The sequence below is a fragment of the Podarcis gaigeae genome, assembly GCF_964106915.1.
Source record: "Podarcis gaigeae genome assembly, chromosome: 5".
Lineage (NCBI taxonomy): Eukaryota > Metazoa > Chordata > Lepidosauria > Squamata > Lacertidae > Podarcis > Podarcis gaigeae.
This window is the reverse complement of record NC_139681.1, coordinates 94,037,684-94,061,814: the sequence shown is the minus strand read 5'-3', so window position 1 is coordinate 94,061,814 and position 24,131 is coordinate 94,037,684. Positions and strand designations below refer to the sequence as shown.

Genomic DNA, 24,131 nt, shown 5'->3' with positions numbered 1-24,131 from the left:
AGAAGAGAAGAAGAGTTTGGATTTGATATCCCGCCTTTCACTCCCCTTCAGGAGTCTCAAAGCGGCTAACATTCTCCTTTTCCCTTCCTCCCCCACAACAAACACTCTGTGAGGTGAGTGGGGCTGAGAGACTTCAGAGAAGTGTGACTGGCCCAAGGTCACCCAGCAGCTGCATGTGGAGGAGCGGAGACGCGAACCCGGTTCCCCAGATTAGGAGACTGCCGCTCTTAACCACTACACCACACTGGTATTTTAAAAAAGGGTTGTGAATTTTTTCTTGATTTTCTTGTATCTTTTTGTAAACCACTTTGAGAGTTTTCTTTGTTTACAAATGGTGTATAAATTTTATTAAATAAACAAACACATGTGTTTTTATACTATACACTCCCCTATGAACCTCATTTCAAGGGCGACGTATGAATGTAATGAATGAGTATTTTTATGTCAAACTTCTTGTGGGCAAATATATACAGTATACATCTTTTATACCTTCTAAATGAAAGAATTTTTTCTTTGCACATATGCATATGTACGCAAATAGGCTGCCGTACGTCGAGAATTTCCCGGACACATAAGGGTGTCCTTGAAAACCCGGGCGTATGGCAACCCACTTTTTTGGGCGAATTTCCTAAAAATTATCTCAAAAACTTCATTTTTGAAACATGGCAACCCTGATTATACAAAACGCATCACGTGCTTAAAAAAATACTGTTCTCTAATTTTAGCCAATTGGAAGCGGGCAGCCCCTTGGATGTACGGAACGATCTCCACGTGGTCTTCGCCGTCGCCCCGCCCCTCCTCCCCGCTCGCCAGGCTCCTCCCCTTCCCCGCCTTACTTCCCCCGGCTTTTCTGCCTCGTAACGTAACGCGTCACTCGGCGCGCGCGCCCCGCCGCTCTTTTTCATTTTTTTTACCTTACCGCGCCGCGGATTGGCCCGCCTAGGCCCCTCCCTCCTCCCTCGCGCCTGCGCAGCTCCCCTCCCGTCCCCTCAGAGGAAGCGTTCGGCGATGGAGGACGGTGGCGGCGGAGGGAGCAGCAGTTGCCAGAGGCGATCTCAGTCCGGAGGAGGGTCGGGCCCCGGCGGCGGGGACGACAAGCCGGCGGCGCTGTGGAGCAAGGACAAGAAGGACCCCAACGCCTCGGCGGCGGACAAGGAGCAGGAGCTGGTGAGCGCTGCGCCGGAGGGAGCCGAGCTGAGTCACCGCCAGGCCCCGAGCCGGGAGTTAGCGGGGACGGCCGGCGCCTCGGCGGCGCGTGACGTCGGGCCCCGATCTCGCGAGGGGGCGGGTGGGCCACATAAAACCCCCGCAACTCCCCCTCCCCCGCGCAGTTAATTCCCTTGTGGGCAGTGATTGATAGCCAGGGAAATGTCAGCTCCGGAATGTGGGAAGAGCCGAAGGAGCATGTGCAGAGAGAGCTCTTTGGCAAGCCTACTGCTTCTGAGCATGTGCAGAGTTCCTCACAGAGGCGAGTGCTTCTGAACATGTGCGGAATGCTTTTTTTGGGGGGGGGGGTTTGCCTCTGACAGCCACAGCTGGGATGTGGATTTCATCCCTCTTTCCCCCCCTCTCCAGTTTTTAGTGTGAGTGGTTTATATTGTGCTTTTACTGCTCTTTTTGTTTTGTTTTGAGCTGCCTAGAGTGACAGGGCGACAAACAAACTAAAAATAATTACAGTGGTACTTTGGGTTACATATGCTTCAGGTTACAGACTCCGCTAACCCAGAAATAGTACCTCGGGTTAAGAACTTTGCTTCAGGATGAAAACAGAAATCGTGCTCCGGCAGTGCGGCAGCAGCAGGAGGCCCCATTAGCTAAAGTGGTGCTTCAGGTTAAGAACAGTTTCAGGTTAAGAACGGACCTCCGGAACGAATTCAGTACTTAACCCGAGGTACCACTGTAGTGTTGTTTCTGCGGGCACTCACAACCTGGGTTTTCCTGGTATGCCAAATGAGACCACTTGCTCAGTGAAGTTAGTAGGTGAGGTAATAAAAATGCTAATGACAATAATTAGTGGTACGTATTTGGCAATACTTTGGGATGGGTTATGTCTGCCACAGTAAGAAGTGGGCTTGCCCTCCCTCTGCTGAGAATATTATGATTGGGAGGCCCTCCTTCTGTTCCTAGGGGCAGGAAAGCTATATCTGGACATATGAACCTGAGCAGGTGTGTTAAGAGTTTAGGATCTGATGGTTTCTTCCTAGGTGAGCAAAATTAAAATGGGTTAGATATGGCATTATTCCTTAATAGGAAAGGGAATTGCACAGAATTAAGACTGGTCCCTCATCTAATTTAAATGAAAGTCTCCTCAAGTTGGTAGTCAGTCTAGTTCAGTGCTGGCAACAAATCTGTTTAACAACCTTCCTAGGTGTTTTAGGCAGTCTCAGTGCTTCCTGTCACTTCCCCCCATTTTCTAAAAGTGTTCATCAGCAGTTTTGCCCAGCAGCTGAGGATCTTTTGGGCTGGGAGAAAGCGAGCACCCCCTCCCACTGCATATTGCTGCAAACATCAGTTGCACTTCAGAGCAACTGAAAGGTCTAGTTGATTTTCTAGTACAGGAGGAGAACATTTTGCATGGGGGTGTTGTTCCTGGCCCCTGCATGGGTTGGTAGAGCATGCAGAAGCTCGCCCCTGTTCTGCCCTCTTCTGGGTCCAAAAGGATCCGCACATTGTCAATTGGACATGTGCAAAATGCTCTCCAAGAGGCCTGAAGTTTCACATCTTTCCTTAATTCCTTACAGTCTGAAGAAGACAAACAGTTACAGGATGAGCTGGAGATGCTTGTGGAGCGCTTGGGGGTAAGTTCCCTGTTCTTGACTGGGAGCATGTGGAAGTTAAATAGTAAAGCATTATGCTTTTTTACATCAGTAGTATAGATCACTGTGTGGTGCAGTCACACTCTGGAAAGGTAGAGTGCATGGTGGAGTCTGGTCACAGTCCTCATTCTCCCCACTCTACCTCCACCAGTCAAAACAATTTCTCTTCTCTTTTCCCAGGCCTTTGGCTATGGCCTTTGAAATTGTGTGTGGGGTTTGTTTGTTTCCTAGCTACTATATTCTGTATTTTTATGTTTTGTAAACAACCCTGTGATCATCAGATGAAGGGTGGCATAGAAATTTAATTAATAATAATAAAAAAAGAAATATACAAATTAGATCAAGTAGTAGCACTGAAAATGAAGCATCACAGAATAAATGCTCAGGTAAGGAACAATCTATGTAGACGTCATCAGTAGAAAAAATTAGATTTTGCTGCATGTTGAAAGCTGCAGCAAATTAAAAGGTATAATCAACCTGTTACTTAGTTTCAGATAAGGCACCTTGTAGTTCATAAGTGTGGTATCGTTACCAAAAAAAAAAACAGCTTTCCCTGGTTGCCACCTGGATCACCAGGAGAGAGTCTGATGAAGATCTCAGGGCTTGGTCAGGTTCTTAAGAAGGTTATTGGCTGCAAAAAGTTACCTGTGTCTGTTTCCAGTAACTGTATGTGGGTTTCTGGTGGCAAAGATGTGTGTTGACCCACATTGACACTATTAGATATAAAGAGGCATCCTTGGAAGTGGTGTTTGGGTGTTGTTGTTGGATCCCCTCCCATTCCTGATAGCAACTGATTTTATTGTAGGAGCATGACACCGCTCTCTATCGACCTGCACTGGAAGAGCTACGCAGGCAGATCCGCTCTTCCACAACCTCCATGACTTCTGTACCCAAACCCCTGAAGTTTCTGCGGCCACATTATGGCAAGCTGAAGGAGATCTATGAGGCTATGGCTGCTGGGGAGAACAAGGTATGTAATATTGTTTGACCTGAGAAAGTGTTAGATGTCATCTCAAGTCTTGCTTTCATCTCTCCCAGTGCTGCACGAGCAAATGTGGATTGCAAGTGCATTAAATTTATTTGAAAAGAAAGAAGAAAGCCCTTCTGGTATGGATTCCAAGCCCGCTTCCTATCTTTGCTGTGGGAGGACTAGTATTTATGCTATTGTTTGTTCTTTGGAAAGAAGTGAACAACCTTTACCTTGAAGCATTGTGCCTTAGGTATTTGGTTGGCCCCTATGGGAACAGAGTAGTGGATTAGATGCAGCTTTGTTATGATTCAGGGAGACATATTTTGAACTGGGGAAGATGCAAATTATAATATTGTTTTCAACTCTGCCGTTCTTCAATTTATACCAACCATATTCATGGTTGACCATATGATGCATCTCTGACACTTGCTTTCTGCCCACAGCGATTTGCCGCTGACATAATATCAGTTTTGGCCATGACAATGAGTGGAGAGCGAGAGTGTCTAAAGTACCGGCTGGTAGGATCCCAGGAACCCTTGGCCTCGTGGGGGCATGAATATGTCAGGTAAGCAACAAATTGAGATATTTGACTTTACTGAAACTCTGGGGTGTATTTTTTTTGTATTTTAATTATTATTAACTGAAACACCACCTTCTTGGTAACCCCAGGAGGCATGCATAGGGTTCCCAGGTGATCTCCCATCCAGGAACTAGGTGGACCAGCTTAGTAATTATTTAATTATAAAATTTATACATTGCTTGATTCTAAACACACTCAAAAGCAGTTTATGAAAAGATAAGACAATAAAATCAAGATAAATTTACGCTACTTTAAAACGTACAAAAGCTAAAATTCTAAAGCAGATTAAAATTACCTGAACTTTTTAAACATCTGGGAATCTTTTTAGCAGGTGCCAGAAAGTGTAAAATGAAGGCACCTCCTTGATCTCAATAGGCAGGGAGTTCCAAAGAGTAGGTGCTGCCACACTAAACAATATGATTTTTATTTTTTATTGCTATAATTTTATTGGCAATTTTGCTTCATTTGCAGCCTGCTTTGAGAACAGCTGGTCAAATGTAGGTTATAAATCCAACCAGAAAAGAGATGAAGAAATACTCTTTCTGTTGTGACTCTTCCCCCTGCTTCTTCCTCTACAGACACTTGGCTGGTGAGGTGGCCAAGGAATGGCAAGAAATAGATGAGGCAGACAAGACCCAGAAGGACACTCTTCTGACCCTAGTGAAGGAGATTGTGCCATACAACATGGCACACAATGCAGAGCACGAGGCCTGTGACTTGCTTATGGAGATTGAGCAGATGGACATGCTGGAGGAATATATTGATGACAACGCTTATGCCAAAGTCTGCCTCTATCTGACAAGGTGAGGGAACTGGTTCTGTGGTCTGTGTCTGTGAGTATGAGTGTGAACTGCTCTGCGGGGCTAGCATGGAGACTTGGGCTTAAGGAAGTTGGTGTATTCAGAACCTTCTTGTCTCCACAGACTGGTTCAACTATTAAGTGGAGGACAGCAATAATGAGATCTAGTTCTTTGGTTTGGTAACGTAGAGCAGTGTTTTTCAACCTTTTTTGGGCAAAGGCACACTTGTTTCATGAAAAAAATCACGAGGCACACCACCATTATAAAATGTTAAAAAATTTAACTCTGTGCCTATATTGACTATATATAAAGTAATTCTCTTGAATAGGAATCAAATAAACACAAAGAAAGTATTTTATAATTACTTTATTATGAAATAGTAAGTAAACAGAAATATGAAAAATTATAAAATACTTTATTCAGTGCACAACCTGGGCCTGTTTGGCTGAACACAAAGCTGATATTCTGGCTGGAATCGAAGAAAGACACACACGTAGCTCTTCGTCAACAGCTCTCAGTCTCTCTGTGTATTTAGTTTTTATAGCAATCATGCTTGAAAAGCTCATCTCACACAGATAGTGGAAAATGGGAGCAATGTCAAAATAGCTTTGTTTGCCAGAAGGGGGAACTCCTTGGCAGTATCCAACCAAAAACTGTCCAAAGGTAGATCAGCAAATCTTAGCTTGAAACCATGATTTTGTTTCAGTTCAGTTAGTTCCTCCTGCTCCTGTAAAGTCATGTCCTTTCCACCAACTGATGCTGAGCTATAAGGGTCCCTAACCCAGTCAAGGCATTCAGTGGAGACTGAAGAGAAATAAAATGACAACTTCTCTGGTCCTCCTGGTGACTCGAGTCGCGATGTCTTCTTCTCTCCGCTGCTGCACACACTGTGCTCCGGTGGGAAGGAAGTCGGAAGATGATGTCCTACTGTGATAGGTCCAGGCTGGAGTCTGGACCAATCACAGCCCGGACATCAGAAAAGTGGAGGGTGTCCCCCTGAGGAGCGCCAATCGGCGCCCCTGCTGGCCGAGGGTGGGGTCAAAAACCCCACCCCACCCATACCCAGGACACAGTCCGGCGCCCGCCTAGTGGGCGAAATTATTTTTTTAAAAAAATCTTTCGAATTTTTCAATTTTTCTCACGGCACACCAGGCAACATTGTGTGGCACACTAGTGTGCCGCGGAACAGTGGTTGAAAAACACTGACGTAGAGGATACCTAGTTTTTTTAAAAAATCTGTGGAACTAAGAAAGCCAGCCTGTCGATCTTGAGGTGTAACTGCATGAGAGGCACCTGGTATGGCAACAAATAATTAGCCAAGACCCTGTAGGATCACACAGAAGGACTTGGAAAATGGAGGGGAGCAGCCTGATGAAGAGTGGCGGGTATAGCATATTTGCAGGTATAGAGGAGGCCAGAGAAGAGCATTCTGGAAAACAGCAGCTGAGGGCTAAAGGGAGATGAGATTGTGCAGGGTGGGAAGTGCAAAGGTTTAAGAGAGTACAAGATGGAGAGCTTTGAAAGTGGAGGCACTGTTCTGTCACTTCACAGTCAGCTGATCTTTGCATTCCAGTTTTGATCCTGACACTGCAGTGCACTTCAAACGAAGGCTGGAACCACATGGGCTAACTTGTGTTTCCAAATGCCCATCCATCTCTCTGCCTTTGCAATGTATCATTTGGTAGGGGACAATTTACAGGACTAAAAGGGCAATTGGAGGAGGGTGTTTAACCCTTGCTTACCTCTTTTCCTGTGCAGTTCATTCTATTCTCTACAGTTGAGCTTCCAAGTCTCTGTTGGCGATAAAATCCCAATGGGGGTCTTGTGGAAAGATGATGGATGGAGGCAGGGTTAAATACCTTTCTCCCATTCACTGCTTCACCCGCTTGTAAATTGTGCCATCACCACCTTGCAGTGGAAAATTTACAGTTAAACAATAGGAAATGTAAGTTGGCAAATAATGTGTAGCTTTGGCCTAAGAGTGTCTGCAGAGTGAATTGATCTCGTGTCTTGGCTCACAGAACTGAAGTTCTTGTTGAATATTCACTGTGGTGTAGCTAATCCATCTTTAAGTAAAGTGTTTTATTGTCACAATTTGAACTGGGATGCCCCTTGACTCTGGTAACACTTATAAACGTGGATCTTATTTACTAGCCATTGAGATTTCTGGCTGCTTCAAAAATGGGTGTGTGTGTGTGTGTGATGGCAAATATTTTGCTGTGCATACAGTTACGGTGTCCCCCCGAATGTTGTAGTGTTTGCCTTCTCATCCATTATTGAGGAAAGGGTTTGCCCACCATGTTGATACCACCCAAACTTCATTATCTCCCTGCCTGTCTCTTGCAGCTGTGTTAGCTATGTCCCTGAGCCGGAAAACTCTGCCCTCCTCCGCTGTGCCCTCAGCATCTTCCGAAAATTCAATCGCTACCCAGAAGCCCTGCGCCTGGCTCTTATGCTGAATGACATGGAACTGGCAGAGAACATCTTCATCTCCTGCAAAGATGTGTATGTGGGGACCTTGTCTAGGGCTGGGTGTTGTCACAGAGGTCCAGGTTGTTGGAGGAAAAGGAGAGCAGATAAGTAGTGAGAAGGCCAGATGCAGTGAGCAAGGCTGGTGTGGTTATTCTCACTTAAATCACAGGTCAGGTCAGGGAATGGCCTTAGAACTGATAAGCAAGGAGTGGATGAACTGCATCCCACAGGTCGCCTCTTGGTTCCCAAAATGTTTTCTATGACCCTACCAAAGTTTTCATTTAGTTTTTTTAATTACCTTTATTTTTTTGCTGACGGCTGACATTGGTCCTCTGCTGTGATTTTGTGATGCCAAAAGGTTTTTGTGAACCTTCCCCTCAAAGTTCTTCCAGAATTTGATTTTTAAAAAAATTAAAAATTGGCCATGACCACTTAAACTGGCCATACCTGAAAGGTCCTAGATTAATGGTAGAGCAACTGATTTGCATGCATAAATTCACTCGTTCCATTCCTGGCATCTCCATGATGCCTTAAATACACAAATTGCTTGCTCTACCCCTGATCTATAGTTCTTTTGTTGGCTGAAATCTAGGAAGATACTAGTGAGGTTTCCGCAAGCCTTGTTATGTGAGGAATGGAATGTTGCATTCACGGTTCCTTGTGCTCATATGCTTGCATTTTCTGAACTTTACTGCAGGGTTGTTCAGAAGCAAATGGCCTTCATGCTGGGTCGTCATGGAGTCTTTCTGGAGCTAAGTGAGGATGTAGAAGAGTATGAGGATCTCACAGAAATCATGTCTAACGTCCAACTCAACAGCAACTTTCTGGCCCTGGCCAGGGAGGTGAGTGCCCTCAGACTGCTATGAGCTCACTCTCATGGATGGATTGGATCATGAGGGGAGCAGTTGTCTCTGGTGATTTGCAGAAGACACATTTAGAATGGAGCGGATTGGTGAACATTGATTGGAAATACCAAATTTATTAGAGATGTCTGGGAATGCTTACCGAGGCAGTGAGGTTTAATTCAACAGAAAACCATGTGGAACTTTGTTTCCTTTGTCTTTTGCAAACAAAAGCTGAAATTTATTGTTCTAATAATAATAATAATTAATGATAATAATTTGTTATTTATATCCCGCCCATCTGGCTGAGTTTCCCCAGCCACTCTGGGCAGCTCCCAATCGAATGTTAAAAACAGTACAGCATTAAATATTAAAAACTTCCTTGAACAGGGATGCCTTCAGATGTCTTTTAAAGATAGGATAGCTGCTTATTTCCTTCACATCTGAAGGGAGGGTGTTCCACAGGGTGGGCGCCACTACCGTGAAGGTCCTCTGTCTGGTTCCCTGTAACCTCACTTCTTGCAGTGAGGGAACCGCCAGAACGCCCTCAGCGCTGGATCTCAGTGTCTGGGCTGGATGATGGGGGTGGAGACGCTCCTTCAGGTATACAGGACTGAGGCCGTTTAGGGCTTTAAAGGTCAGCACCAACACTTTGAATTGTGCTCGGAAACATACTGGGAGCCAATGCAGATCTCTCAGGACCGGTGTTATGTGGTCCCGGCGGCCTGTCCCAGTCTGTTCTTGAGATGAAATGCCTCTTAATTAAGAGCCAAGTGCCTCATAGGCTATTCAGTCATCCCCTGTGACTCGGGTGTGTTACTTGAGAGACTACCTTATCCCTTAAACTCCCAATAGATTGCTGTGATCTGTGGGAGAGTTTCTCCTGCAAGTTTCAAAGGTCTCAGGAGCCTGTTCCGTAGTAACTCAGACCAGGGCTTTTAGTGTGGCTTTCCTTGTTTTGTGGAATAACATTATTTGTTTTATGTTTTTAGTTATTTTCAATGTACATCACCTTGAGATGGTTGTTTAGAAGGCAGTTAATAAATTGAGGATAATAATTATGGTAATGATAATAATGCAGGATGGGCTGCAGTGTTGTGTGGGCTGGGCTGGGATGCAGAAGTCAACTTCAGGGACCCAAGCTCATTGGAGGCAGAAATTTTTCTTCTCAATCCTTTTTACATACCTTGGTCTCTGGATTGGAGGTTTTGCTGTGGTGTCTTGGGGAGGAAGAGAAGGCTAAGACAGGCTTGTAAGTAGGTTGCTTGTGCTGCAGAGCAACTAGGGTTAAAGGACTGACAATTTGGGAGAGCAAGTGAAAGTTTGCTTGGGTGGAGTGGGGTGGGCTGACCTGGAGCATGGCTTCTGAAAAATGGCATACTGCCCTTTTTGCAAAATGTGTATCATGGCAACTGATTGGTCCCCAGTGGAGATGAGCTATACAGTGGTACCTTGGTTCTCGAACATAATCCGTTCCAGGAGTCTGTTCAACTCCCAAAATGGTTTGAAAACCAAGGTGCGGCTTCTGATTGGCTGAAGGAGCTTCCTGCACTCAGTCGCAAGCCGCGTTGGGCGTTCGGCTTCCGAAAAATGTTTGCAAACCAGAACACTTCTGGGTTTGCGGCATTCAGGAGCCGATTTGTTCAGGAGCCAAGCCATTTGAGTACCAAGGTACCACTGAAATGCTTTCCTGTAAAGTTAGGAAAGCCATGTTGTGATGCTGCGGCATCATACGGCTAAGAAGAATAACCTCTTTTTTTCCTTCCAGCTGGACATCATGGAGCCAAAAGTGCCAGATGATATTTACAAAACCCATCTAGAAAACAACCGTAAGTGTTCTACTCAGAGCAGTGGGGTAGCCATCCAGGCAGCTTCATCAGGGTCCTGATGGCAGAACCAAAGTTTATTCAAGTTACAGTAAAGGAATTTCACTTATAAAGTAAATAAAAATGGTTTCATGCTATGTTACATATCTACAGTGGTACCTCGGCTTACATACACTTCAGCTTACATACGCTTCAGGTTACAGACTCCACTAACCCAGAAATAGTACCTTGAGCTAAGAACTTTGCTTCAGGATGAGAACAGAAATTGTGCTCCAGCAGTGCGGCGGCAGCAGGAGGCCCCATTAGCTAAAGTGGTGCTTCAGGTTAAGAACGGAACTGCGGAACGAATTAAGTACTTAACCCGAGGTACCACTATATTAGATTTTGAATGGAGATATACACATATGAATACACATATGAAAATATACATGCTAATGTGTATATTTTCATTTGTATACTGCTATTGTCTTTAGGCACTCAAACAGCATATATACCAATATCTATAGCATATTGAGACTGATAATTCTCGATCATCATAGCAATTTCTAAAATTCACACATTGTAATATGTAGCATCTATTACACGGCATCAAATCAGTGAGCTTTTATCAGACCTAGAAGAGACCTTATGAAATAGGCATGCTTCTGAAGCTCTTAGTAGAGTGGGCCTGGCAAACGTCTCTTGGGAGGGAATTCCACCACACAGATGTCACTGCTGAAATGGCTCTGTTCTTAAGTAGGTCCTAACTGTAAGCAGATAGTCTGGCTGAGTTTAGCTGTAGCTACTGTTCATTGAGTTTATATCCTGCCCTTCCAAAGGAGCCCAGGATGGCAAACACACCCACAATTTAAAAAGAAAAACAGTCTACTCTAAAACAGTTTAAAACATTTAAAAGCAGATTCATTTAAAAACATAACTTTATCCAGTGATCTTGGGGTTGTCAGGAATAGTATGATTAAGCTTATTTGCACATTTATTTTGTGACGACTGTGGGTTTGGAGTAAAAAAACTTAAGAATTATCTGCAGGCAGTGGTGGCACCTGGAGCAATGTCTTGCCTGCTTAGTTCATAGGGACGAACTGGTGTTATATGTAAGAGCTGGGGTATTCCAAACTTTTCAAGGGTTGTCCACATGCAAGGTATTATGATAGTCCAAGTTGATAAATAAGTAGTTCTGCCCGAGCTCTTAGGCTCACCAAATCACTTGTGCTTTACTTCAAAATGCTGTGTCTTGTCTTCATTGTTGCATGCAGTTTTCTATATTAATCAAGCAATCATTCAGCTAGAAAGTGTAGGTGTCTTTAATAGCTGGTGACTGCTCTTCCTGCAAAAATGCTGTCTTTCCTTGACCGCCATGTGAGATGAATGGGAGAAGTGTGAATGGAGCGCTGGCTGAGAGGAGGGCCTGTTTGAGTAGTTCTAGGCTGACACTGGAGTCTGTCATCCTCAACTGGCTCCCTCTTGTGCGTTCTGCTCCTTCAGGGTTTGGCGGCAGCGGCTCTCAAGTGGATTCGGCTCGCATGAACTTGGCCTCGTCCTTTGTTAATGGTTTTGTGAATGCTGCTTTTGGGCAGGACAAGCTGCTGACAGACGACGGCAACAAGTGGCTGTACAAGAACAAGGACCATGGTGAGTCAGAAGAGGAGCAGGCAGCAGCTGGTCTGCTTGGGAGAACATTGTGGAGGTGGGGGGGATGGTGATAAGAGAGCTCTCCCCTACTATTTTTCTGTGGCAAAATTTGACTGAATGACCTTCTTGACAAGGGCCTGGTGATACTTTTGTATGTTATACTTTCTAACCTGGTGCCCTTGTACAAGGACTTCATTCCTGAGGTTTGAATTCTTTTGGCTGTTATGGGCTTGGGACATTTCGTTCATTGGTACTGGGACTGCTGCATGTGTGACATTCGCCCAGTTAAATTGGTTGCTTCAGGCCAAACTAGGGGTGAGGGGTTTATTTTCATATTTCATTCGTGGCATCTGCATGGATGATAGGTGGCCCAGGAATTGCTTTTAATTATAAAACGATTTGGCATGAAGCAGAGGGTGGGAAGCAAATTTTTACAAAGAAGTGTGTGCATAGGTGTGGAAGCATCCCCTGCTTTGTGTCTCCATCCTCTGTCACCTCAGGCACTTTACTTCCCCAGCCTGGATCTCTGAATGTGGTACATGATGGTGCCTCACACCTTTTCATTTTAAGACTTAAGACCCCTCCCCCTACTTTATATGTGAACAGGAAAGGTATAAACGAATGAGATTGCTGCTGCCTTGCCAAGACTGCTCACTCCAACCCAGGCGTGAGCCATATTTTCCTCTGGGTTAGTTCTTCAGTGTGAAACCCTCACCATTTGATGTGGGGTTGGTTTGACTTTGCACAGCTGAGAGTATTTGAGTTAGATCATGTCTCATCTGCAAGACATCTCATTACTGTGCCAAGCAGTGTCTTGATGTGAAACACCTAGCTTTGAAATAAGGGCTAGTCTCTTGACCTTTAAGGCTCTTTGACTTTAACACAAGGTGTTGTCTGAAAGCCTGGAATATTTTTGGTAACTGCTGTCATCTGTTAAGCAGCCTTTGCCATAGCTGCTTGCCCTTCCTAGTTGTCCTGAACCCCTTTCTTCTTCCTCCCCAGTGTAAATTTCCATAACCCCAACGAGACATGCATCCTCTCATTCTCTTATAAGAGTGTCCATCTTCACCCTAAGAAGCTTTTACATTTATATTATAGGGATGCTGAGTGCTGCAGCCTCGCTGGGGATGATCCTGTTGTGGGATGTGGATGGGGGGCTTACACAGATTGACAAGTACCTGTACTCCTCAGAAGACTACATCAAGGTGGGTGACCTTCCTTTCAGCCTGAGTGTTAACTGCTCACAGCAATCCAGTCATATCAAAATAACAAGACAGACTCTTTTTAAGAGTATAGGAAGTTTCTTTACACTGAGACCACTATCTCCGCATTGACTCTTACTATCAGGTTGGCATGTGAGGCATCCGAGTGACAGGTCATCTGCCCTGATTCATCCGGGCAAGGACTACATAACTCAATTATTTAACATAATGCCACCCTCCAGTTAATTTAGCCCTTTTAGCTTACTAGATACTGTATAGGCTTGTCATGACATTCGTTGTACTTGACAGTGCCTCCCCACTTCCTATTTTGTGTCCTATAGTCAGGGGCTCTTCTGGCTTGTGGTATCGTGAACTCTGGCGTGAGGAACGAGTGTGACCCTGCCCTTGCATTGCTCTCGGACTATGTCCTCCACAATAGCAACACCATGAGGATCGGCGCCATCTTTGGGTGAGGACCTTCCTTGGCTTCCATTTCCCTCTCCACAGAGCATCGCATATATCATTCTAAGTGACATGGTATTCTCTTGCAGGCTGGGGTTGGCGTATGCTGGTTCCAATCGAGAAGATGTCCTGACCTTGCTTCTTCCTGTAATGGGAGATTCCAAGTCCAACATGGAGGTGAGGGAACAGCGCCACAGCCGTCTGGTGCTTCGGTCAGCTGCTTGCCCAGGGGTGGATGGATGGGGCTGTGTCTTTCATGGAGTGTAGAAGGCAATTAGAAGCAGAGTTTCTGTGCTCTAGCTTGGAGTTTGTTTTTGTGTGAATGGCTGAGGGCCATTTAGCTGCCTCAGACTTTTATGTTGTAATATTGGGGTGTGTTCTTCCCAGAGTCCAAAACAGAATGTTGAATCTAAAAAGTAAGTAACCTAGTAAAAGCCTGTTGGTCTAACCTATTGATAAAGAGAAGGCAGGTGGACCAAGACCTCTCCAAGTGACCTTGGGAAGGAGGAGGTTCATATCTCAGTGCCCTCAGCATGTTGCCCAGCAAAATCAAATTTTGATAGGAAGTTATTACAACTTTAAAGATGCACAGGACTCCAAAAGCATCCATGTGGAGAGTCTTCTGCTTGACTCTTGGCTTGGGAGGATTAGTGAAAAGGTTTATTCATTTCTTAAGTTTGCAGAAACACAGACCCTGAAGTGTGAATGTCATCTCAAGCCACTTAAACATGTTTGTCATGCAGTAGGCAGTGGGCAAACAATGCTCAAGGCCAACCTAGGAGTTGTGAAACCTTGAGGTCCTGAATGTCAATATATGTCAACTCCAGGTTTGAAAGATGATCTTGACGCTCTTCTTCTCACGTGGAATGGGTCAGAGTTCTTGGCTACCTGAAAATCCCATCTGTAGTGGTTTCTTCAGGGGCACAGCAAAGCTATATAAACCTTGAGGAAACCAGGGAATGCTGAACCCATGAAATGATGTGTTTCCTAGTTTCAACTGCTCAGTCTAGTAAAGTGTGACTAGTTTTAATGGTTGCTTCAGACCTTACCCTGATAGACTGGCGGCTATCACTTGTAAAAAGGGGAAAGTTGCCATGCATATTCTTCTCTTTGTGTGCTGCAGGAAAATATCAGTGAGCAGGTGTTTCAGTGATTTGGCTCTTGGGAAGTAGCACCGTTTTGCAGGAATCTGGTGGATAGCTTTCACTCTGTGGTCTCCTTCAGGATGCTGCTTACAATATGTCTCTTGTCAGAAGCAGTATGTGTCTGAATTCCAGTTGAGAATCATAGATGGGGGAAGGGCTGTTATGCTCAGGTCCTGCTTTGAGGCTTCCCACAGGTATCTGGTTGGCCACTGTGAAAACAGGATGCTGTAGGCCTAGCTGAGCCAGTGGCCTGATCTAGCAGGCCCTTATTGTATTTTCCAGCTGCAAGGATTTTGGTGTGACACTATTTTTCTCCCCAGGTGGCCGGTGTGACAGCCCTGGCTTGCGGAATGATTGCTGTGGGCTCATGCAATGGAGATGTTACCTCCACCATCCTCCAAACCATCATGGAGAAATCTGAGACGGAGCTGAAGGACACTTATGCCAGATGGCTACCTCTTGGCCTGGGCTTGAACCACCTTGGTAAGCACATTCACTATGGCCAGGTCTGTGGGTGTCAGGCACACACTTGTGTAGTGAGGAGGAAGGGTCTCTGGTCAGAATTTTTTGGGCTTCTCTTGAGCTGCTGTTGTGATGCTTCCTACAGGAAAGGGTGAGGCCATTGAAGCAATCCTGGCAGCACTGCAGGTCGTGTCGGAGCCTTTCCGCAGCTTTGCCAACACTCTGGTAGACATCTGTGCCTATGCAGGTGAGTCTGGGCTCAGCATTGTTCTGGCTGCTTGTGAACTGGGTGTTGGAGGCCCCAGTCCCATTTTACTTGTGGTCTTGGGTTTTTCCTCCAGGATCTGGCAATGTGCTGAAGGTGCAACAGCTTCTCCACATCTGTAGTGAGCATTTTGACTCCAAAGAGAAGGAAGAAGAGAAAGAGAAGAAAGAGAAAAAGGACAAGGAGAAAAAAGAGAACTCTGCTGACATGGGGGCTCATCAGGTAGGGTAAAGAGCCAGTGTGGTGTAGTGGTTAAGAGCGGTAGTCTCGTAATCTGGGGAACCGGGTTCGAGTCTCCGCTCCTCCACATGCAACTGCTGGGTGAACTTGGGCCAGTCACACTTCTCTGAAGTCTCTCAGCCCCACTCACCTCACAGAGTGTTTGTTGTGGGGGAGGAAGGGAAAGGAGAATGTTAGCCGCTTTGAGACTCCTTAAAGGGAGTGAAAGGCGGGATATCAAATCCAAACTCTTCTTCTTCTTATTCTAAAGTTTCCGGGTCTAAGAAAAGGTGAGAGGTCTCTCTCTCTCTCTTGGATGCTGTGAGTGAGAGAACAGGAGCTTGTGGGCAAGGCAAACATGTGGCATGTGCTGTGTGTGCAGAGGTTCCCAGGCTCAGTCCCTGGCATTTTTACTAGAAACATCAAATAGCCAATGATGGGAAAGAGCCTCTGCCTGAGACCCTGGAAAGCCACTGCCTGTCGGAACTGATTCTACTTGGTTGTTCAAACAGTTTGGCCTTGGTATACGGTTGATTCCTGTGCTCCCAACCTAGACAGCTGGGCTGACAGCTGCATAGACAAAGGTCATTCTGCTGCTTGGTATTGGGATTGACTGCAACAAGACAAAAAAAAAAGTCTGTTTAATTTTAAATTGTTGCCTTGGGTTTGTGCTTGAAATGAAACCACCAGCTTAGTGATATGTTCAGAAATGATGAAAAAATAAATCCTGAACATATGCCATTGGTTATTTGCTTGTAGGGTTGTATAATTGTATATGCATGGTAACAATCACCACCAAAAGCTGGTCTTAAAATGCAGTTTTGGTTGTACCAGCCCAGAAGTGTGGGTCCTTGTTCCTAACTAAGGAGCAGTTGTTAATAATTTGCATCATCAGCTGGTTGTAATGTCCTCAATTATGTCCTTTCCTCGTCTTGAAATCAGCACAAGGGCGCTCTTTCACTCCATGGAGTATTTGAAAGCACTTGGTCATGGTTGTAGGAATATAGCAAGCTGCATTATACTGGGTGTTGACACACACTGGCAGTGACTCCAGGATTTGAAACTGGGGACACTACCAGCCCTAGTTGGGTGATACCATGGATTGAGCTTGTATGTAAACAGGTCCTTTACCACTGAGCCATAGCCTTTCTTCAAAATACTAGCTGCTAATATTTTATTGCCCAATTGGATGGTGTTGCCTTCCTGTTTGGCGAAACGTGATTTAATTCTGCTAGTCATGGGTAGGGCCATATGGGGCACTGTGGAATAAAGAGTCCTGAACTAAACCAATGGACAGCAATGAGCCAAAACTGGACTGACAGATTTGAGTGCAAAGTTAGTACTAGCCTGGGAAACCATTTTTCTTTCTTACTCTCACAATAAAAAGCTCTGAGGGAGTCTTAGGGTGGCCTTGCTTGAGGAAGTTGAGATGCCACATTTAGTTTGGGAAAATGTGTTTCATCCATGTCACAAGGTATCCTGTGGTTTCAGAATTTGTATTTCCCTCTGCAGGGCGTAGCAGTACTGGGGATTGCACTCATCGCTATGGGGGAAGAGATTGGGGCGGAGATGGCTCTGCGCACCTTTGGTCACTTGGTAAGTAAGATGGTGTAGGGGAAATGCTCTCTCCATTTGGGGGCAAAGATTGCCATTTGGGATCCAGTGTGCAGCCAGGGATCGTTCTGTGTCATTGGCCAGCCCTGCCATAGTCTGAACTGAAAAACAGAATAAATTTGCCTGCTGTTCCAACCCCTTGTCTGAATTCCTTTCTCAGTGAAGCCAAGTTTGCCACAATTTTGAAATAGTTTTGCAGGACTAATGGAAAAGAGAGAAGACCTTCCAGGATTACAAGCCATATTCTTCATTTAGCTCTACAAATAAGGGATTGGTTTGCTCTTAAATTTGAGCAGCACCTACCATTAAGTCATGACAAGGGAAATACTGTTTGTTGGAAGGGTGGGGTAGAGGAGAGCCTTTTGACTAAAAAAAAAAAAAAATCTGTCTTGTGTGAATAATGCAGATCAGACTAGGTCTCTGGAATGTCCCTAGTTGCCTAGGAATGTGTTGCTTCAACATGCCTTTTTTTTGGTGTTTGTGTGTAATACAGCTAGATATATTAAGTCTACCCTTATAGAAGAATTCTGAACTGGAAATGTGTATCCTAAGGGACTGCACTGAGACTGGGGAACAAAGTGAAAGTCTGTCCTATCCCGTTCATTGCCTGCAAGTTCCAAGATCTACATTCCATGTGTTCCAAAACATTTCTTGGCCCTGGTTCACATCACAATTTATACAGGCTTGCTGGGTGGTCTGCACTCTGGTGCACCACTGTGAAGGGAGGGTGACCTCAGCCAAGGAAATCCTGCTGCTGCTGCCCCTGTGAGCTGCACTGCTCCCACCCCTGGTCTGCCAGCCGTATGCAGGGTGTGAGCTGTGAACCTAAATGAACATTGCATTCCTGATAATTTAGGAGGGGCACAAGTTGCAGTTTGAAACCCCAAAGCTTTGCATCTAACATGTTTTAGGGTTTGTTGAGACTTTAGCTTTGCTTTCTCTGTGGATAAACTGGATGGTTGCTACATATTGTGTGTGTGAAGCCTTTCTGCTAAGAGATTGGAGTTACTTTTTGTTACTCTGGCAGCTGGTGGATGCTCTGATGCCTCTTGGACTTCTGCTGCAACCCTAAGAAAGGCTGCATTTTTTTCTTTGGTTGCGTGTGTCAGAGTGTGCGTAAGGCTCTGCAATCCTGGCCTCACCTTCTCTTCCTTCTACAGTTGCGGTATGGGGAACCCACTCTTCGCCGAGCTGTCCCCTTAGCCCTGGCCCTCATCTCTGTCTCTAACCCCCGCCTCAACATACTTGACACCCTCAGCAAGTTTTCCCACGATGCTGACCCAGAAGTGTCCTACAACTCTATCTTTGCCATGGGCATGGTAGGCAGCGGTAAGCACGTTCAGAATCTTGGGTGACTGTGCAAGCCATGGGCCAATGGGGAATCCCTGCAGTTGGTCTGAAATGCCTTCTGACGATCCAGGATGCTCTGGTGTTTAGAATACAGCATTGACAAGTGCAGAGGAGAGGTTGGATTCATGCAGGCGCAGTCTCCAATTGCTTGGGGGAAAGCCCTGAAGAGGAGGGAATTTAGGTGGCTATAGGGAGGTTAGGACTTTTAGTCTTGGCAACTGATCCATGGGGCAAGGCCTACCAGGGAGGAACCACTGTGCTCATTAGGCACGACAACCCGCCCAGTCTGTGCAGATCGTGTTCTTGCTGATAAAGAGTTAACTCCAACTTCGAATGGTGTGATTTACTGTTGGCTCGCTTCTGACACAGTGTTAAGTCTATTTCGGAGAAAGCGAGAGAAAGTATTTAGTGGCACTTTAAAAACCTAAGAATTTATTTTGGTACGGCATCATAGGAAGCTGCTGTACACATGGTCAGACCATTGGCCTACCTGGCTTGGTCTTGTCTGCTCTGGCTGGCAGTGACTCTGCAGGGTTTCAGGTGGGGGTCTTTCCTGGCCATACCTGCAGATGCTGGGCTCTTGCATGCAAAAACAAACTAAAATGAAAACTGAAAATATGTGGACCGCAGTGCCCCTCTATACATTCACTTCAGTTTTTCTTCTCCCCCATTAAGCATGAGTTAAAATATGTGCAATAACAAAGCTAAAATCTTTTGGATATTTCTGCGATGGGAGATTAAGGGCTGTACCACCCTGCAGGCTCCTTTACATGCCCTAAGTTGCACTCCCTATGGAACCTCCCCGTTCATACCTCTTCATTTTGTCTAGTGGTGGGGGGAATCCCCCTTGTTCGCAACAGCAGTCCCCTGTCCTACCCAGAAAGTGATTGTGGGAGCTTGGCCTTTTTCGGTGTAGTTGCTTCTTGATCCCTCCTTTCCGGACCCCACAGGTACCAATAATGCCCGTCTGGCTGCAATGCTTCGACAGTTGGCACAATATCATGCCAAGGATCCCAATAACCTCTTTATGGTGCGGTTGGCCCAGGTAAGTGGCTCAGCTTAAACTCTGCCCCAAGCTAGTGGGTAGCATTGTTAACTTTAGAGTTGTTAAACAGCTAGATGAATATACCAAATATTATTAGGCTGTATCTGTGATTAACATTCTCAGCAGAAAGTGACTTTTGATGAGACCTGAAATTTAGGTGGGTTTTTGTTCTCCTTTTGTACTGTGCCATTATTCCTATGCAGAGATTTCACAGCAGCAGGACTACGTTAGTGTTGCTAATGGACTTGCTTTGAAGTACGGCTGCAGGGTTTTGCAGCAGTGGCGGAAGGGGGGCTGCAGAGGTGTGTGTTCAGGGGGTGTCTGTATGGGATTGTTGTGTGTTTTGCTGCACTGATTTTCATTCCCCTTGGTGTGCTTCTATCCCCACTAAATATTACCAGAAGACAGATGCATTTTTTCCCCTCAGAGGAGAGAAATGTATTTGAAAATCCCCCCCCCCCTTCTCAGTTTTGCCTCTGTCCTGTTTTCCGAATAATATTTCTCCAGTGCTGTCAGTGCCCATGGCATTTTAAAGAGTAACGGCAAGAAAAGGCAGTAAAATAATAATAATGCATCGAGGCAGCCTGTGACTGTAAAAAATTATGCAGATTGGGCAGATTTACAGAATTTTTGCACTGTGTAATCTGTTTATGCTCGTCATTGGGTGGAGCAAGAGGCTATGCAGAGCACCAAAGCCCCTGCTCTGAATCCTGGGGACCATATTCAGCTACACCCTTCAGTATTTCAAGATTTCCACAAGCATTGCCCATGCATCAAGCACTTACAGGATCATGATGCATTTGCAACCCTGAATGGGAGTTTAGGGTGATGTATGGAAAAGAGCAATTAGAACTCAAGCAGCTTATCATCTTTCTGAGAAAGAAATGGGTTTTGGGGCTTTGTAAAAATAATAAAAATAATGATGCACTATAGTACCTCATGGAAGCTTTTCAGTCTGTGAAAATTATTTGGAGTCTTGGGACTTGCATTTCCAAACAGTCCCTGCTGTGACCTGTATGTCTGTCATTGTGAGGAGGGTTCCTGTAGAAGGAAGGAAGGAAGGAAGGAAAGCAAGAAGAGAGGGTGGAGGGAAAGGGAGCAGGTCTGCAAGGGTTGATGAAGCACCGCCACCGGGTACTCGGAGCAGATCTATGGTAGCAATTTGGAATGATAATGCATACACGCTGCTGACTTCTTACACTCCTCATATAGTGACAACAAGTCCCGAATAGCCAAATGTTTGGTGTTTATTAAATGTTAGGTTTATATCCCACATTTCAGTTGAATGAGCCTCAAGACTGCTTGCGAGTGGTCCTTTGGTCCCAGCCATGGATTTCCCCATCACCAATATATTTTCTGCTTGCTATGCAGGGCCTGACACACCTTGGGAAAGGGACCCTCACTCTCTGTCCTTACCACAGTGATCGGCAGCTCATGAGCCAGGTGGCCGTGGCAGGCTTGTTGACTGTGCTGGTGTCCTTCCTTGATGTCCGTAACAGTAAGTATTTTTTTTAAAAAATGATATTTATTAAAGTTTCCAATAAAAACATAAAAACACAACCAACAATAAAAACATACACAAACAAAAAACAAGTATAATTTCAAACCTTATTTTCTTAAACCTAATTTCCCCGACCTCCTCATACCTCCCCCTTCTGTATTCTAATTTCATTATCAAATCAGCAAATCCATTCCCTTATTTCCCATAGTTTTTGATAATTCTGTTCTTTTTCCTGATCAACACCCCTGCAAACCACATAATTTTTAAACCCATGTCATTCTAACCTTCATTAATTTTATAGTGCTTATTAAGATAGGATGTCCGTAACAGTAAGTATTGGCCCCTGGAGTTGGGGAGTATAATTTGCTGGCCCCTCTAATGGTGAACTCTGGAATTAATTACTTTTCAGTGGTTAAGAGACTATTTCATTTTTACTGGAGGCAGGTGCCATCATTAAATGTTTTTGGCCCCTGTTTGCAGCCATCATTCAGATATGAACAGTTGAGAGTAACTGGAGGAGTTCTAGGTGTCTAATTCTGGAACTCCTTTCCTCTAGAGATCCACATAGCTTCAAGGGAGAAGCTTTGGTACACAAGATCCTTAATTCAGTGCTCCTAGAATTCTCCTTTCTCTTTAGCCTGAGATCCTGGAGAGCTTTCGTAAGTCAGGCTTGAAAGTTGTCCAGTTTGGTGGGTCATTGTTCTGACATACATAAAGGATAACTTCATATGTGTCTGAGCCTAGGCTTCTGGGCCATAATCCTGCTTCGGTTTTGTACTGGAGTATAGATGACAAAGTGCAAAATTCATGTACCCAGTGGCAGTAGAGAATAGCACATGCACATTTAAATTGCCACTTGGAAAAAGACAGAGAAATATGGTAAGTGCTCTCCTTTGTCTTTTGCTGAGAAGAGCTTGCTTGGCTGATGAGGACCATGTCCTTTTTGTGTTCTAGTTAAATAAAAAGTGAGAAAGTGCTGTTGATGATCAAAGGAAGATAATGATATTTCTCTTCTATATTACTGTGCATCAAAATGGTGGTTGAATCAATAAATAGACAAGATTTTTTTTAAAAAAATATGGTTCATTGATCCCCAGAATTATGTCTCTGCCTTCTACTGGTGAACAGATCTAATCAAGTATGACAGCACCATTGGATTGGATAAGGGAAACTTCCTTAGTGGACCAGTCTCTGCAAGCCTTGACTTATGTTTTCCTTTCTCTCCTAGTAATTTTGGGGAAGTCCCACTATGTACTGTATGGCCTTGTGGCTGCCATGCAGCCACGCATGCTTGTGACCTTTGACGAGGAGTTGCGCCCCCTGCCAGTGTCTGTGAGAGTGGGGCAGGTAAGTAGGCTCTGAACAGAAGCTGGGAGGGTCCCTGCTTTGCTTGGGGATCCCATGGGGCACTGGACTTTGGCAGTTCATGGGTTACTATGGGTAGCCTTAGTGGAGAATGGGGATCTGGGGCGCTTTTGTTTCCTGACTTCCCTGAAGGCTTGATCAGGGCTAAGGAAACCCTGCACCAGAGGGTTGGGGGAGCAACTTCCCTGTTCACTAGCACTAACCTCTGGCCTTCCTCTCAGGCGGTGGATGTGGTAGGCCAGGCAGGCAAACCGAAGACTATCACTGGTTTCCAGACCCACACAACGCCAGTGCTGCTGGCCCATGGTGAGCGGGCAGAGCTGGCCACAGAGGAGCACTTGCCAGTGACACCCATCCTGGAGGGCTTTGTTATTCTTCGCAAGAATCCCAACTATGATGTCTGAATTGCCTGAGGTTTTGGGGTGGGGTGGGAGTGGGGAGTAGGATGCGGCACTGTGAGGAGGGACTAGCCTCCTCCGTCTTTTTTGTTACAGAAGGAGCTCTTCTTAGGAAAATAAATTGACCCGAGTTAATTTGGCTTCCCGTTTGTTCTCTTCTGATCTTCCTATCTGTAGAATGGAGGTAACCAGAAATCCCTTGGCCTTTACTTAGGAATAGGGAAGGTAGATTGTAAACTGGTTGGGCTGTGCACAGGGCTGCCTGTAGTCTCCCAGGAGCAGCTGCAACCTGGACACTGTTATTAAGAGGTTTGTGTAGCTGACATCTATCGATGACTGAATAAAGTGTCTCATATTCATCACTACACTTGAAAAGGGCAAGGAGAACTTGGGTGGTTTTTTCACAGATGGAAAACTATTTGGCGAACATTGTAATGCTTGAAAAGAAAGGATTTCCTTGAGAACACAGGCTACAGAGGTCTATAGATTACAACAAAACTGGGCAGAGGGCTGAAGGCCCCTCGCCATTGGAAGATTCCAAGTCTTATCTGTGTCCTATCCTGTCCCCCTGCTTTGATTACAGGGTCAGTCCACATTGCCAGCATGCCTTCTAGCTTGGTGGTAAGTGCAGGTATTTAAAAATGCAAGACTTGCAGAAATTGTTCTGCTGTGGCTCCCACACTACCCAGTATTAATTCACAGAATATTGTCAGATCCTTCCAGACCAATAAAGTGGCTGCATTTCTCGAGTAAAGAAAGGCAGCAGTTGAAGCGAAGGATGCAGTTTTTCAGTCACTTTGTTTTCTAACATGAATAATCAAAGAGATACAGAATGGCAGAATCACATTTCCAACCACGGAAAGGTATTTGGGGCTGAGGATCAGGAAGAAACAAGGGGAGACCATGTATGGGTGAGCTAGTAAACTGCTGTAATCTTTTGTGTGCTACATGAAACTCAAGGGAAACTTCATTTGAAAATCATATGGTGCTGCTGTCCTATCTTACATTTTTACAGAATCAGATGAAGTAGATTTGCCTGAAGAAATGTTTCTACTCAAAATGAACTGGACTACAGCAGGGCTCCTGAGCACAAAGCCTAAAGGTCTTGCCTGGCCCTTGGTTGCCTCTGTAGCCTCTGTAACCTACTTTCTCCATGCTATACGCTTCT

At 45.2% G+C, this 24,131-nt stretch overlaps 1 protein-coding gene across 1 annotated transcript; it reads left to right on the top strand.

Annotated features, from left to right (window-relative positions):
- The first annotated feature begins 839 nt into the window (after positions 1–839).
- On the top strand, positions 840–23,098 carry PSMD2 (proteasome 26S subunit ubiquitin receptor, non-ATPase 2). The gene is made up of 21 exons (XM_083739337.1): positions 840–1,167; positions 2,742–2,798; positions 3,622–3,786; positions 4,230–4,351; positions 4,945–5,169; positions 7,513–7,671; positions 8,336–8,480; positions 10,249–10,309; positions 11,789–11,935; positions 13,034–13,140; positions 13,479–13,606; positions 13,689–13,776; positions 15,065–15,227; positions 15,352–15,453; positions 15,548–15,693; positions 17,203–17,286; positions 18,465–18,633; positions 19,605–19,699; positions 21,071–21,197; positions 22,429–22,547; positions 22,787–23,098. Exons 1-21 carry the CDS (start codon positions 1,009–1,011, stop codon positions 22,967–22,969), a joined length of 2,751 nt encoding a protein of 916 aa, XP_083595463.1. The 5' UTR covers positions 840–1,008; the 3' UTR covers positions 22,970–23,098.
- The last annotated feature ends 1,033 nt before the right edge of the window (positions 23,099–24,131 follow it).

Coding starts and splice junctions, on each gene's coding strand:
- PSMD2 (XM_083739337.1), top strand. CDS start 1,009: ATGGAGGACGGTGGCGGCGGAGGGAGCAGCAGTTGCCAGAGGCGATCT. Junction 10,310..11,788: donor AACCCATCTAGAAAACAACC/GTAAGTGTTCTA, acceptor CTGCTCCTTCAG/GGTTTGGCGGCAGCGGCTCT. Junction 15,228..15,351: donor CCTGGGCTTGAACCACCTTG/GTAAGCACATTC, acceptor TGCTTCCTACAG/GAAAGGGTGAGGCCATTGAA.